The following is a 16,191-nucleotide window of genomic DNA, read 5'->3' as shown; positions in this document are numbered from 1 at the left end:
GGCCCTCAGTAGAGTGCTGTGGCCTCACAGCTCACAGCAACCTCCAACTCCTGGGCTTAAGTGATTCTCTTGCCTCAGCCTCCCGAGTAGCTGGGACTACAGGTGCCCGCCACAACGCCCGGCTATTTTTTGGTTGCAGTTTGTCCAGGGCTGGGTTTGAACCCGTCACCCTCAGTATATGGGGCTGGCGCCCTACTCACTGAGCCACAGGCGCCGCCCAAGCTATAATGCTTTTAATTGGCTAGCTTAAAACACTGTCACACACAGGATGCTTATTCACTTTGCTCAGACATTTTATTAAATAGCCAATTTGAAAAAGAAAAATTAGAAAAAAAAATAAAAAAATTTGAATCAATATTCAGTGATTTCAGTCAAATCAGTGAATTGGAAATAATAAACTGAAAAAGTTGGTGTCTTTACTAAAAAGTACAATATCCAATCCAATGGTTATCAACCCTAGTTGCATGGTAGACTCAACTTAGAACACTTAAAAATAACCATGCCCACCCAGGACCTAGTAGACCTATGAAATCAGACTCTCAGGAGCTGTGACATCAGCATTTAAAAAAAAACAAACAAAACCACCCACGGTTGAGAACCTAACAAAGATTTTTCTCTTTATTTTGATATTACCGAGGGAGAAAAACCATTTATCCTCTTTAATTTGGGTGCTAGGAGCCTGTGAATTAAACTGGCGAGAGACATGTAAGAGAAAAGAGTGATTTAATCACATACCTATATGAATTCAAAAACGTAACTTGCAGGGGTGGGTATAATTTGTAGTCTATATACCATTTTAATAGGTGAAGTGGTGGAGAGAAAGGGTATTTACAGGAAAACGAATGACTTTGAGGAAACATAAATGGGCCTTTGGGAAAATAGATGGGAGACATGATTCTGTTATTTAGGTGTGGTGTCCATTAACTTCGGATAAAAGTCAACCTACCTTGGTTATTTCCAGTGAGCGAATTTATTACAGATTGAGTTCTGAGAAGCTGGGCTTTTAGGCAGTTAAAATATTTCAAGAAGCAAATGCCTTATGCTGAAAATAGTTTTTGTTTGTTTTTTGAGACAGAGTTTCACCATGTCACCCTTGGTACAGTGCCATGGCATCACAGCTCACAGCAACCTCCAACTCTTGGGCTTAAGCGATTCTCTTGCCTTAGCCTCCCAAGTAGCTGGGACTATAGGTGCCTGCCACAACACCCGCTATTTTTTGTTATAGTTGTCATTGTTAGCTGGCCTAGGCTGGGTTTGAACCTGCCAGCCCCCGTGTATGTGGCTGGTGCCGTAACCACTGTGCTACAGGTGATGAGCCCTGAAAACAGTTTTTATGTCACTGAAGTATATTCTGAACCTCCTTCAATATGGACCTAGTAGTTGGAATATTCAATTCTAGTTGGTATGTGATCAGCAAAGTCTGAAGTTTAATGCTGTAACTTATAATCTGTTGAGCATGTATAAAGGCTCTCACTTCAGTGTGGGGTTATACTAGTTTGGATCATACCTTAACATATTTTAAGTTTCAACTCGGATAAAAGCATAATAGTGAAAGTGACCCTTATATATAATACCTATAGATCCCCTTTTTTTTAGGTTTGGGGGTCTTTTATTTCAGATTAATATGAGAACACAATGAGGTTACATTGTTCGTATTGGCTTGGGGCCTTTATGGGCATAATTCTCTTCATGTCTCTCCCCTATCTAAAATTCTTTTAATGACCAAATTACTTCCAGGATAAGGGTCAAATTCCACCTTGCAAAATTCACCTTCAGCTCTAGTTATACCAGACACTTTGGAGACTGCCCAATCTCCTGCCTGCACTTCAGTTGATTTCTATTAATGCTGTCCTGGCAAATCTTGACTGATACCACCTCCATGTCCAAGTCAGAATTATCCCTTTGCTGTACTGCCAAGGCAAGCTCTGCACACCTCTGAGACTATACTTAACACTTCTAAAAGATAATTAAATTGGGCTTGGTGCCCATAGCACAGTGGTTACGGTGCCAGCCACATACACCTGAGGCTGGTGGGTTCAAACCCGGCCAGGGTGAGCTGAACAACGATAACTGCAACAGAAAATAGCCGGGCGGGCGTTGTGGTAGGCGCCTTTAGTCCCAGGTACTTGGGAGAGTGAGGCAAGAGAATCGCTTAAGCTGAGGAGTTTGAGGTTGATGTGAGCTGTGACACCATAGCACTCTAACCCAGGGTGACAGCTTGAGACTAAAAAAAAAAAAAAAAAAAGATAATTGTTTAATTCTATAGATTTTAAGCCTTTTTTTTGAGACAGAATTACACTTTGTCACCCTTGGTAGAGTGCTGTGGTGGCACTGCTCACAGCAATCTCAAACTCTTGGACTCAAATGGTCCTCTTGCCTCAGCATCCTGAGTAGCTGGGACTACTCAGATAGAGTAGAGGTCTCACTCTTGCTCAGGCTGGACAGTTCTTTATTTTATTTAGCAAATATTTTATGTTGAATTTTCTCTTTTCAATATTTATTATAGACTGCTGAATGGCTGAGGAAAACCTATATGTGCTACCATAAGTGCAAATTTACAGTTAAAACAGTTTTGAGAATTTTTTTTTTTTTAACAAAACTATACTAGGGGGCGGCGCCTGTGGCTCAGTCGGTAAGGCGCCGGCCCCATATACCGAGGGTGGTGGGTTCAAGCCCAGCCTCGGCTGAACTGCAACCAAAAAATAGCCGGGTGTTGTGGCAGGCGCCTGTAGTCCCAGCTACTCGGGAGGCTGAGGCAAGAGAATCGCTTAAGCCCAGGAGTTGGAGGTTGCTGTGAGCTGTGTGAGGCACGGCACTCTACCGAGGGCCATAAAGTGAAACTCTGTCTCTACAAAAAAAAAAAACTATACTAGGGTTGGAGTAGATCTACAAGACCAGTTGCAACCATTGATTCTGGACCAATAATTAGGATGCACTCTTGGCCAAAAAAGCCCATACGGTTTGAGTAATATTGTGAACAAAAAAAAAACAAACAAAAACTCCCAACAAAACCAACCAACCAAATAAAACACCAAAAACATGCTAAAAGCTATGCAGTAATCACCCATAACTGTACTCCTGCTTATCTTCTGGACTATTTCTGCCAGTGTTAGCATGCTGTGGTGAAACACATATTTGCTTTGACGCCAGAAAGAATTAGATTGGTATCTGACTCCACCACTTAATATATAATATTTAATACATTATATATACTTAACTTCACTGAACTCTATCTGTAAGCCTATTTACAGACTGAAACTAGTTTCTCTAAGCAGTTATCAGGCATTATTAACAACTTAAAAGGAATAACATGGTGCTTGCCTCAGTTGCATATTAAATGTTTGGTTTATCCCTCATTCTCCCAGTTTCCAAACTGATGAGACATCCTTGTTAACTGATATTTTCTATCATATTTGGTCACTCACTGCATCATCTAAAGATTCCTTTGTAAACTATCTCAATGCCACATAGGTGGTCTCTACTGTAATTCAGACATACCAATTTATCACCTTCAGCTAGAATTATTGCTAGAGTTATAATTGGTTTTCCTACCTCCATATTTTTGTTGGTTCCAGTCTATCTTAGATACTTTCTAAATTAATTTTCTTCTTCTTTTTTTTTTATTGTTGGGGATTCATTGAGGGTACAATAAGCCAGGAATTAATTTTCTTCTTAAAAAAAATTTTTTTTTTGTAGAGACAGAGTTTCACTTTATTGCCCTCGGTAGAGTGCCACGGCATCACACACCTCACAGCAACCTCTAATTCCTGGGCTCAAGTGATTCTCTTGCCTCAGCCTCCTGAGTAGCTGGGACTACAGGTGCCTGCCACAAAGCCCAGCTATTTTTTGTTGCAGTTTGGCCAGGGCAGGGCAGGGTTTGAACCTACCACCCACTGAGCCACAGGCACCGCCCTTCTTCTTAAAAGTTTAATGACTCCTAGCTACTTGGGAGACTGAGGCAAGAGAATCGCTTAAGCCCAGGAGTTGGAGGTTGCTGTGAGCTGTGTGATGCCACGGCACTCTACCTAGGGCCATAAAGTGAAACTCTGTCTCTACAAAAAAAAAAAAAAAGTTTAATGACTATGTGTAAACCATAGAACAAGACCTGCCTTAACTCCGGTCTTCAAAATTTTTTTAATATGACTTTTCCATGGCATTTACTTACCACTTCTCTACATCTTCTTTCATTTGCTTTCAAACCTGGTAGAAACCTTTTTTTTTTTTTTTTTTTTTTTTGAGTCTCACTTTGTTCCCCTGGGTAGAGTGCCTGGCCTCACAGCTCACAGCAACCTCAAACTCCTGGGCTAAGCAATCCTTTTGCTTCAGCCTTCTCAGCAGCTGGGACTACAGATGCCCACCACAATGCCCCGCTATTTTTAGAACCGGGGGTCTAGCTCTTGCTCAAGCTGTCTCCACCTGTGAGCTCAGTAAATCCACCCGCTGCGGCCTCCAAGAGTGATAGGTACTAGGATTACAGACGTGAGCCGCCCAGCCTGGCCCAGAAATCTCAAATCTCTTCACCGCTCTTAAATTGCTTCTTTAAGTGTCAGCCTGTTAGAGTAATAGATACTTGTACTGTTTAACCTGTGCAGTTCATATTATAAAAACCAATTAGAAGCTCTTTGAAGGTATCCTCTTCCTAAATTCTTTTTTTTTTTTTTTTTTTTAATTTTAGGCAGAGTCTCACGTTGTCACCCTCGGTAGAGTGCTGTGACGTTATAATCCACAGCAACCTCAAACTCTTGGGCTTAAGCGATTCTCCTGCCTCAGCCTCCCAAGCAGATGGGACTACAAGGCGCCCGCGGCAACGTCCAGCTATTTTTCAAGGTGAGGTCTCGCTTCTGGCTCAGGCTGGTCTGGAACCAGTGAGCTCAAGCAATCCGCACACTAGGGCCTCCCAGAGCGCTAGGATTACAGGCATGAGCCACTGCGCCCGGCCTGTCGTCGTCGTCTTTTTTTTTTTCAGTAAGGTATCACAAGAATGGAAAAGCAAACATCCAGTGTCATCTTGAATTCTTGATGTTTAAATCATTTTGTAAATCCCAACCCCTTGGGTGAAGGGCTCAACTACAACTTGAACTTAACCTAGCAAATGCAAACAATATAACCTAATCAATTTACCCTCATATTAATCTGAAATTTAAAAAAATTATTTTGTGCATGTAAGGCACATAATAGTTACTAAAATCCTACTTGACACACAATGTTGCCTACACGTATTACATAACACCTTCTAGTTGCAAGATCTTAAAGATCTAAGTGGGAAAAGCTAAGCTTGTCTGAATGTATTTGTTGCAGTCTCGTATGAAGCTTGTCTGAATGTATTTGTTGCAGTCTCGTATGAGGACAAAGTATTCAACTAAGGCAATAAAAATGCAGCAGGAATACAAACACATACTTTTGCCACCTGGTAGTGACACATCAGCTACTAAGATGATACAAACTGCTCACGTTAAAGTATTAGTACTTACACACGTGTCATACAAGGGATTTACCTAACAGAACAAAATTTCTCAGCAATCATTCTGAGGGCCAGACCAAGTTATATTCTTCAACGTTATTAAGAAACGACAGTTGGTAATGTAAGAACTTTTGGGAAATGCTCCTTAGTGTCTTAGCCCGCAAGCCAGACTCGCGCCCTGAGCACAGACCATTGCCGCCGCATCAGCCGAGCCCGCACTGCCTACCTCACTGCCCACGTGCTTACCACTGCGCGTGCGCGTCACGTGACGCGGTTGCCAGGCCCCCTCCTCTCATCTGGGACATCCCAAAGATGTCTGCTTCTTTTCCTTCTTTACACAAAGCAATGCCAATGTCTGAAAGGTAGGAAGAGAACAAGAATTTATCTTTAGTGGTTTCCCGTCTAAGCTTCTCTCCCTGTGGGAGCGGTCTACGGCACTACTTTTCCCTTCCCGATCGAGCGTCTTCCTGGACAGCTCACCTGCTCGGCGTGGGTCTTTCCGGACAGCAGGCACTGGAGGTGTGCGTCACTGCCCGGCGCCGAGTCCGCGGGTCGCTCCCGGCTCCTTCAGCGTCTGCGGCCTCCATGTCCTTACCCCGGTGTTCCCTGCTGTGGGCTCGGCTCCCGGCAGGGCGCCAGGCTGGCCACCGGGCAGCCGTCTGCTCTGCCTTTCGCCCCCATTTTGGGCCCTTTCCTGTAGCTCTGTGGCGCGTTCATGCCGTTGCCACCGCCTCCTCTTCTGCCTCTGGTGGCTCCAAAGCCCCGAACACGTCCTTGTTCGTGCCACTGACAGTGAAACCTCAGGGCCCCAGCGCTGATGGCGACGTCGGGGCCGAGCTAACCCGGCCTCTGGACAAGAGTGAGTGGGAACTAGTGAGGGCAGCGGCGTGGGGTGGGGGTGGGGTTGCCTGCTGGACGGAGGCGGATGGGTAGGCAGCTGCATCCCCTAGCCTTGGCGACCTGAGGTCCCCTCGAGCGTTGTCGTCATGTCTGCTTCCCTGGCTGATTTATTAGCCCCCCACGCTTGAGACTGTGTCTGATTCATCCTTAACGTCTCTTCCCTGAAGTGATATTTTCTCTTTCGCTGCCCTGCTCTCTGATTGGTTTAAACACTGTGTGTTGGGATGATTTGACTTTTTTTGAGTCGTTAGGTGGGTCCACCGTTTGTCCTTGCATTCTTCCTTATTCCTCACCTGCTCCTCCAACTGTTGCCTCCGAGAAAGGGAGGAAGGAGGAGACAGTGAAAAGCCAGCAGAGACTTCTTTCAGGGTTCTTTGTCATTGACCTGGCAGGACACAGACCAAACACTGTTAGGCTGTATGGTGGTTAGCAAGAGGAGCCAGACTCAGATCCAGATCTCTTCCTCTCAAGAAACTTAACGGTCGAGCAGTGCCTGTGGCTTAAAGGAGTAGGGCGCCGGCCCATATGCTGGAGGTGGCAGGTTCAAACAGAGCCCCGGCCAAAACCTGCAAAAAAAAAAAAAAAGAAAGAAAGAAAAAGAAACTTAACAGTCTCGTGGGGATGGGGGGATGTACGGATAATCAACTGTAATAAAGGTTGAACAAGGTAGAGTGTCCTAGCCAAAGGTAGGAGGTACCCTAATTATCCTGTGCACCAGAGATAAAGAGAAAGTGTAGCATCGGTGAGTGGCATTGTGTTTTGTTCCACAAAACTAACTTTGGGTAGATATGACAGGTGTGTGAATGTTGTCAAGGCAAGTTTCGGATCATATGGTTGTACTTTAGTTTCTGGGAGAGTAGGAGATGAGGGAGTGTTCTCTGACCAAATGGAAGTCTGGGAGTCTGAGGGAATGCAATCCAGGAACTCTCCAGGCAGTTCACTTCAACAAGCAACATTGGTGCCTATTGTTTAATTTAAAATACAGACTACAGCATGCTGTGGGTCAAATCTTGTCTTTCAGAACAAAGGTACAGTACTCTTACTAAAAATGTGCTGGAACTCATATAGTACTCTTAACTTGTTCTTTCACGTCATTGCTAAGCAAGGCCTTTGACTTTACTTGGAATGGGGTGAGGGACGGTCTTAGTTCGTTTTCTGCTGCTATAAACAGAATACCTTACAAGTGCAAGCAACATAATCTAATCATACACACACTCATATCAACCTGGGGAAAAAAGAATACCTGAGACTGGGTAATTTATATATAATAGTAGTTTTTTTGGCTCCCAGTTCTGGAGGCTGGAAGTCTAATATTGAGACGTCAGCATCTGGTGAGGGCTTTTGGGCTGCATCATCCCACGGTGGAAGATGGAAGGCAAGTGAGCTTTGGAGACAGAGAAAGGGGGCTGGATTTACCCGCTTGCTGGGAGCCTACTCCTAGGATAATGGCATTAATCCATTCTTTTTTTTCCTCTCTCTTTTCCTTGAGACAGTCTCATTTTGTCACTCTGGTAGAGTGCTGTAGTGTCATAGCTCACAGCAACCTCAAATTCTTGGTTGAGAGCAACCTCAGCCTCCTGAGTAGCTGGGACATAGGCGCCCACCACAATACTCGGCTATTTTTAGAGACAGGGTCTAGTTCTGGCTCAGGCTGTTTTCAAACCTGTAAGCTTGGGCGGCACCTGTGGCTCAGTAAGTAGGGCGCTGGCCCCATATACTGAGGGTGGTGGGTTCAAACCCGGCCCCGGCCAAACTGCAACAAAAAAATATCTGGGCGTTGTGGTGGGCTCCTGTAGTCCCAGCTACTCGGGAGGCTGAGGCAAGAGAATCGTCTAAGCCCAGGAGTTGGAGGTTGCTGTGAGCTTTGACGCCACGGTACCCTACTGAGGGTGACCAAATGAGACTGTGTCTCAAAAACAAAACAACAACAAAAAAACTGGTAGTCTTTATTTTTCCCATTATTCACCTCCTACATCCAATAATCTGAAAGTCCAGTTGACATGTCTTGTTACTCTTCCTCACATACATCGAATTCATTTTCATTTATTTCCCCCCTTATCCACTGCAATCAATTTAGCCTAAATTACCAGCTTCTGTCTTTTGACTGGACTGTTGAAATAGCTCCTCAGTCAGAATGTTCTCTTAAAAATATCTTAATTCGGGGCGGCGCCTGTGGCTCAAGGAGTAGAGCGCTGGTCCCATATGCCTGAGGTGGCGGGTTCAAACCTAGCCCTGGCCAAAAAACACACACACAAAAAATCTTAATTGTGTTGCTCCTCTGCAGAAAAAAATTGTAAATTGCCCTTAGTTTAAAAGTTCTCCAAGCCTGAATATAGCCTGAAAGGCCCTGCCTTTTCTGGCTCGAGGACCTTTTTAGCTTCATTGCCTGTCTCTCTCTATGCTTCAGTCATAAGGAATACCCCTATAGTACCTTCAATGTTTTTAATTTACTTTCATTTATTTTCTGTGAGACAAGGTCTTGCCACATTGCCCAAGCTAGTCTTGAATTCCTGGGCTCAAGTGATCATTCCACCTTAGCCTCCCTTGTAGCTGGGATTACAGATATATGCCACTGTGTCCAGATCTTAAATTTTATTCGCAGTTGACAAATAACAATGTGATGTTTTGATGTATACTTATGTTGTGAAATTGTTAGAGCTGCACAGTGACAACTCAAGGTAGTTGCCAAAATAATTGAAGAGAGCAAGTCAAGTTTTAGCAAGAAAGGAACAGTTTATTTTAACTGCTTGGGTAGCAAGCCAGGCCTCATCCTAGCAACTGCAGGCATCATGGAGAGTACTGTGCTGGATTTTATATGCAACTTTTGAGGGTTAGTGATTGCTTCTTGGAAGCTTCTCAGGGTCCTAAGTGAGGTTGTTCCCAAAGCAACTCAGGTCAATATGACCGCCATCTGTTGGTCCCTGTCAGAAAGTCCCTGGGCCATTGATTAGCTTTGATCTCAGGGTAGCCCACCTGCAAGGTCTTGATTAGCCTCATTCTCTTAATTGCCCAGGTCATCCTGACCCCAGCCAGTCCAAAGTAGCCTAATCACACCCACCATCCACCCTGCTTCTGTCTGACATGTCTGGCTAACTGCCTAACCTGACAAAATGATTGAATCAAACTGATAGATTCATCAGCTCACTTGCTTATTTTGTGTGTGTGGTGAAAACATTTAAAATCTATTCACAGTTTTGAAATATACAGTGGATTTTTTTTGTATGTAGGGTCTTGCTTTGATTAGAGTGCACTGGCATTATCAAAGTTCACTGTAACTTCAAATTCCTGGGCTCAAGCAATCCTCCTGCCTCAGCCTTCAGGGTCGTTGGTACTATAGGCATGAGCCACCACAACTGACCACAGTGCATTGTTATTTATCACAGTCCTTCTGTGCATCTCTAAAACTTATTCCTTCTGTCTAATCAAAACTTTACCGTTTCCTTTTTTTGAGACAGCATCTCACTTTGTCCCCTCAATAGAGTGCTGTGGCATCTTAGCTCACAACAACCTCAAACTCGTGGGCTTTATACCCTTTAATCAACATCTTTCCTGTCCCCTTCCACCCCTTCTCCCTCAGCCCCTGATGACCAGCATTCTATTTCTACTTCTGTAGGTTTGGCTTTTTTAGATATTAGTGATGTCATGTGATATTTATCTTGCTATGCCTGGCTTATTTCATGTAGTGTGAAGTCCTTCGGGTTCATCCATGTTGTTGCAAAATGGCAGAATTTCCTTCTTTTTAAAGGCATTGTGTATATATGTCTCATTTTAAGTTGCTTACATATCTTAGCTGTTGTGAATAGTGCTGCAGTGAGCATAGGAGTGCAGGGATCTCCTTGGCACATTGTTTTCGGTTCTTTCACATATGTGCCTAGACGTGGGATTGCTGGATGATAATGGCTATATTAATTTATATTCCCACCAACAGTGTACCCTTGCTAACATTTGTTTTCTTTTGTTTTTTGATTATAACCATTCTAACAGATGTGAGGTGATAGCTCATTCTGTTTTTTGTTGTTTTTCTTTTGAGACAGAGTATTGCCCCCCGTAGAGTGCTGTGGCGTCGTAGCTCACAGGAACCTCAGACTCTTGGGCTCAAGCGATCCTCTTGCCTCAACCTCCTGAGTAGCTGGGACTACAGGTGCTTGCCACAACACCTGGCTGTTTTTAGAGACAGTCTCAATCTTGCTCAGGCTGATCTCTAATTCCTGAGTTTAGGCAATTCACCCGCTTCAGCAGCCCAGAGTGTTGGGATTACAAGGGGTGAGCCACCTTGACAGGCCCTCATTCTGGTTTTAATTTGCATTTTCCTGATGATTAGTGGTGGTGATCATCTTTTCCTATACCTGTTGGCCAGTAGTATGTCTTCTTTTGAGAAATGTCTATTTAGGTCTTTTGTCTATTTTTTGATTGGGTTATTTGTTTCCTTGCTATTAAGTTTGAATTCCTTGTATATTTTGGATATTAGTCTCTTATCAGTTGCAGGGTAATATTTTCTCCTAGTCACTTTTAATCTAGCTGACTTCCTGATTTTTTTTTTTCAGGGAGAGTCTCATTTTGTCACCCTTGGTAGAGTGCTATGGCGTCACAGCTCACAGCAGCTTCCAGCTCTTGGGTTTAGGTGATTCTCTTGCCTCAGTCTCCCAAGTAACTGGGAGTATAACTGCCCGGCTATTTTTTTGTTGCAGTTTGGCCAGGGCCTGGTTCGAACCCACCACCCTCAGTATAAAGGGCAGGTGCCCTACTCACTGAGCCACAGGTGCTGCCCCTAGGCTAGTCTTGGAACTCTCCATTCCCCTAGTCCCCAGTCTCCTTTCAGCCTCAAACAACCACTGGGGAACCTTCTTTATTTTTTTTTTCTTTTCTTTTTTTATTAAATCATAGCTGTGTACATTGATATAATCATGGGGCATCATTCACTAGCTTCACAGACCGTTTACCAAGTTTCACATATACCCTTGTAAGATGCACCTTCCTTTTCTTTTTTTTAAGACAAGGTCTCCCTCTGTTGATCTGGCTGGAGTGCAGTGGTATCATCATCACTTACTGCAACCTCAAACTCCTGGGTTCAAGAAGTGATCCTCCTATCTCAGTCTCCCTAGCGGCTCAGCCTATAGGCATGTGCCACCATGACCAGCCAATTTTTCTATTTTTTGTAGGGCTGGTGTCTTGCTCTTGCTCAGGCTGGTCTCAAACTTCTTATCTTCAGCAGTCCTGCATTGCTCTCCCAAAGTGCTAGGATCATAGGCTTGAGACATTGTGCCTGGCAGAAACCTCACATTTTTGAAGCATTTTAAATTTAGTACAATAGCACGATTCTTACATAACACTGAGTGTTAGTGACAGAAAATAGGTCAATTCTAAATAAAAGTCATCTATTTTTAGCTTGTATTGTTTATAGGATAGCAAAATTTTCTTAAACAATTCTATGTACTTTTTTCCAGTTTGTTATTTGTTACTGATTTTTTTCTTTCTTTTTCTTTTTTGCAGTTTTTGGCCAGGGCTGGGTTTGAACCCACCACATTCAGCATATGGGGCTGGCGCCCTACTCCTTTGAGCCACAGGCCCTGCCCCTATTACTGATTTTTTTCAACTTTTTTTTTTTTTTGTAGAGACCAAGTCTCATTTTGTCACCCTTGGTAGAGTGCCGTGGCATCACACAGGTCACACAGCTTACAACAACCTCCAACTCCTGGACTTAGATGATTCTCTTGCCTCAGCCTCCCGAGTAGGTGGGACTACAGGTGCCCGCCACAATGCCCGGCTATTTTCCTTGTTGCAGTTTTGGCCAGGGCTGGGTTTGAACCTGCCACCCTCGGTATGTAGGGCCGGTGCCCTACCCACTGAGCCACAGGTGCTGCCCTGATTTTTTCCACTATTGATACAATGAAACTATTGCTCTTATGAGGTACAAAGTAACAGAGATTCAGAAATATCAGTATTGCTGCCTGTGATCCAAGATATATGCACATACATATAGTGTGTGTATGTATGTATCTCATATTTAGTTGTGGGCAATTCTAGTGGCTTTTTTTTATTTTTGAGATAGTCTCATTCTGTTGCCCTGGGTAGAATGCAGCCCATCATCATAGTTCACAGCAATCTCAAACTCCTAGGTTTGAGCAATCCTCTTCCCTCAGACTCCCAAGTAGCTGGGACTACAGGTACCCAATACAACGCCCAACTAATTTCTGTATTTTTAGTAGACATAGAGTCTCACTCTTGCTCAGGCTGGTCTCTTACTCCTGACCTCCAGTGATCCTCCCGCCTCAGCCTCCCAGAGTGCCATGATTACAGGTGTGAGCTACTTTGCCTGACCCAAGGTTGATTTCTTCAGTGAGTGTTGTGTGTGTCATGGCTGCGTGAAGATGTTGATACATTTGTGGGAGGTAAAAACACAAGCCAGTCAGCGTGTCTGTGTTTCATGGGCAAAGACTGCATCCTCCATTTTGCCTCTTTTCCCAGAAATGCACAGTGTGTGTCTTGGTCAGTAAAATGTTAATCTCTACAGAATAATGCTATAGTATTTTAACCTGTTCAACCTTCATACAATCTCAGCTAGATTAATTTGAAATATTTTCACAGGCTTGGCACCTGCAGTTCAGGGGAGAGGGTGCCAGCCATGTACACCAAAGGTTGTGGGTTCAAGCCCAGGCCAGGCGTGCCAAACAATAAAACAACTATAACCAAAAAATAGCCGGGTGTTGTGATGGGTGCCTGTAGTCTCAGCTACTTGGGAGGCTGAGGCAAGAGAATCGCTGAAGCCCAAGAGTTGGACGTTGCTGTGAGCTTTAACGCCACAGCACTCTACCCAGGGCAATATAGTGAGACTCTGTCTTAAAAATATAAATAAATAAAATAAAATATTTTCACCTATAAAATTATCAACTCGTAGTGACATGTTGCCTCATCAGGTATCCTATTTAATCAACCCCCCCCATAGCACAGACTTTTCTCTGCTGTCATCCTTATAAACAATATAGTTATCTAACCCTTGCTTGAGTACTTCCATTCACAAAGGCTCTCACTTTTCACTGTTCTAATTGTTAGGAAGTTCGTATCTAAATTCCATTGCAATCTGCTTCCCTCACCTCCCATTGTATAACAGAGTGTCAGGTTATTTGACTTTACCTAATTTTTCTGAACACTTCATCACATATTGACCTATAAAGACGGATCAACTAAAATCTTCAAGTTCTTGAAACACATTAGGCTGTTGCCTTTAGCATTATGACTTCAAGTTTCTTTTGCTTTGGAGGGCATTTTTCTTTTTCTTTCTTTTCTTTTCTTTTTTCTTTTTCTTTTTTTTTTTTTTTGAGACAGAGCTTTAAGCCGTTACCCTGGGTAGAGTGCTATGGCATCACAGCTCACAGTAACCTCCAACTCCTGGGCTCAAGCGATTCTCCTGCCTCCGCCTCCCAAGTAGTTGGAACTACAGGTGCCTGCCCCAATGTCTGGCTATTTTTTGGTTGCAACCGTCATCGTTTGGAGGGCCCAGGCTGGATTTGAACCCGCCAGCTCAGGTGTATATGGCTGGCGCCTTAGCCGCTTAAACCACAGGCACCAAGCCTGGAGGGCATTTTTCTATCTAAGGTAGGAAACGTATTAAATTTTGATGTCTCTCTTCTAGATGAAGTAAAGAAGATCTTGGACAAATTTTACAAGAGGAAAGAAATTCAGAAACTGAGTGCTGATTATGGACTTGATGGTAAGGCCAATAGTATCATTATAGAAATATTATTTCTTAAGAGTACAGTTTTGTCAGGATTGTGTGAGACCTTCTGTGGCCTGGAAATAAGGACATAGTCGTAGTCTGGAGACATGACCCTGACCTTTGCTTCTGCAGGGCAAGTGACTGGTAAGTCAGACTGCACAGCAGAGGAGCTGTATGTTCAGCCTTTCTTGGGATTGTGCTAGGGTTGAAGTTTCAGTCCAGATCATAATAAACCAGCTGTACAATCAGAAACAGACAATTTGATGAGTTTGGTATGGTGGGCATGGGTACTTCTTAAAATGAAAAACTAAGCCTTATATATTTGGATTTTGTGTTTCCCACAGCTCGTCTCTTCCACCAAGCTTTTATAAGCTTTAGGAATTATATTATGCAGTCTCATTCCCTGGATGTGGACATTCACATAATTTTGAATGATATTTGCTTCAGTGCAGGCAAGTGTTTAGAGAATTTTTAAAATTTTGTTGAATATACTTTCTATTTCTTCCCATACTTCATGTTAGGTTTTCTAACAGGGGTTTTTGTTTTAGAATAGATCCTGGAAATAGTCTCTAAGTAATTCGGTGCTTTGCTAGGTCGTTTGCTTTATGTTGGGACCCTTAACTAATAATTATTATAAATCACCCATGTGTGGAGGAAGACTGGGGCCTTGATCTATCATCCTGCTGCTCTCTACTGTGTATTAACATAGGCCACAGTGAAATGAGCAGTCCCACGAGATAGAGTTAGTGCATAGCAGATTTCTTCTAACACTGGCTTTTTTCTCCTTCATATTAGGACAGAGTTGTTTTTTTGTTGTTGTTGTTTTTTTGTCAGTTTTTGGCCGGGGCTGGGTTTGAACCTGCCACCTCCAGCATATGGGGCCAGCACCCTACTCCATTGAGCCACAGGTACCGCCCAGGACAGAGTTTTTGTTATTAAAAAAAAAAGTGATACTAGCTCGGTGTCCATAGCTCAGTGGTTAGGGTGCTAGCCACATACACCAGGGCTGGCAGGTTTGAGTCCCAGCCTGCTAAACAACAGTGACAACTACAACAAAAAATAGCTGAGTGTTGTAGCAGGTCCCTATAGTCCCAGCTACTTGGGAGGCTGAGGCAAGAGAATTGCTTAAGCCCAAGAGTTTGAGGTTGCTGTGAGCTATGGTGCGAAGGTACTCTACGGAAATTGACATAGTGAAACTTTGTTTCAAAACAAAAATAATAACATTATGATTTTATTTCCGTAGACATTTTGCCTTGGGTTGTAACTTTTAGATACATTTGTTAGACCTTTACCCTGTGTCCCGCACTGAGGAAGAACCTGGATACAAAACAGAATGGGAGGCCAGGCACAGTGGCTCATGCCCGTAATCCTAGCACTTGGGGAGGCCAAGGTGGGTGGATTGCTTGAGCTCATGAGTTTGAAACTGGCCTGAACAAGATTGAGACCCCATCTCTACTAAAAATAGAAAAATTGAGGCCAGAGGATAGCTTGAGCCTGAATTGGAGGTTGCTGTGAGCTATGGCACCATGACACTCTGCCCAGGGTGACAGCTTGACACTCTGTGTCAAAAAAAACAAACAACAAGAACAAAAAAACCCAGAATGGGACACCACCCCATCCTCCTCTCAGAGCCAGCTAAGACTGGGAGGATTTTTGCTGAGGAACCAACTCACTTTCACATTTTGTCTCTCTATGACCTTTGAAATTTAAAAACATTTACATCGTTAGCCGGGCATTGTGGCAGGCTCCTGTAGTCCCAGCTACTTGGGAGGCAGAGGCAGGAGACTCGCTTGAGCCCAGGAATTGGAGGTTGCTGTGAGCTGTGATGCTATGGCACTCTACCCAGGGCAACAGCTTGAGGCTGTGTCTCAAAAAAGAAAAAATTTTACATCTTTATCATTCTTCATGTAACTGCAGGCTTTCTCACTAATGTGTGTTTCTGAGTTCTTTATTTTTAATTTAACTTTTACCAATGATAATCTTTGCCCATTTGCACTGAAGGAGTAGAATGTGGTGGCTGGCAGCTAATTTTCTGTTTTCCTATGAATGTAAGTGAAATTAAAGGGAAAAAGTAAGACAACGCTGAATCCTAAAAATAATACAGGGTCCTGTCTTC

General features: G+C 43.5%; 1 protein-coding gene across 2 annotated transcripts in view; it reads left to right on the top strand.

Annotated features, from left to right (window-relative positions):
- Window positions 1-5,773: 5,773 nt before the first annotated feature.
- Window positions 5,774-16,191, top strand: part of SUPV3L1 (Suv3 like RNA helicase) — a 34,017-nt gene continuing 23,599 nt past the window's right edge. Inside the window, exons 1-3 of one of the 2 annotated variants that reach the window (XM_053586606.1) lie at window positions 5,774-5,823; window positions 13,992-14,069; window positions 14,420-14,527. In XM_053586606.1, the coding sequence (XP_053442581.1) occupies window positions 14,464-14,527 (64 nt within the window). In that variant the 5' untranslated portion in view covers window positions 5,774-5,823; window positions 13,992-14,069; window positions 14,420-14,463. Of the gene's footprint in view, window positions 5,824-5,983; window positions 6,321-13,991; window positions 14,070-14,419; window positions 14,528-16,191 lie in introns of those variants that run through there. The other variant, XM_053586605.1, reaches the window with a different exon arrangement.

Source organism: Nycticebus coucang, chromosome 3, assembly GCF_027406575.1.
Source record: "Nycticebus coucang isolate mNycCou1 chromosome 3, mNycCou1.pri, whole genome shotgun sequence".
In the NCBI taxonomy this organism is placed as follows: Eukaryota; Metazoa; Chordata; class Mammalia; order Primates; family Lorisidae; genus Nycticebus; species Nycticebus coucang.
The sequence above is the reverse complement of the archived record's forward strand: the minus strand, read 5'-3'. Positions and strand labels throughout refer to the sequence as shown.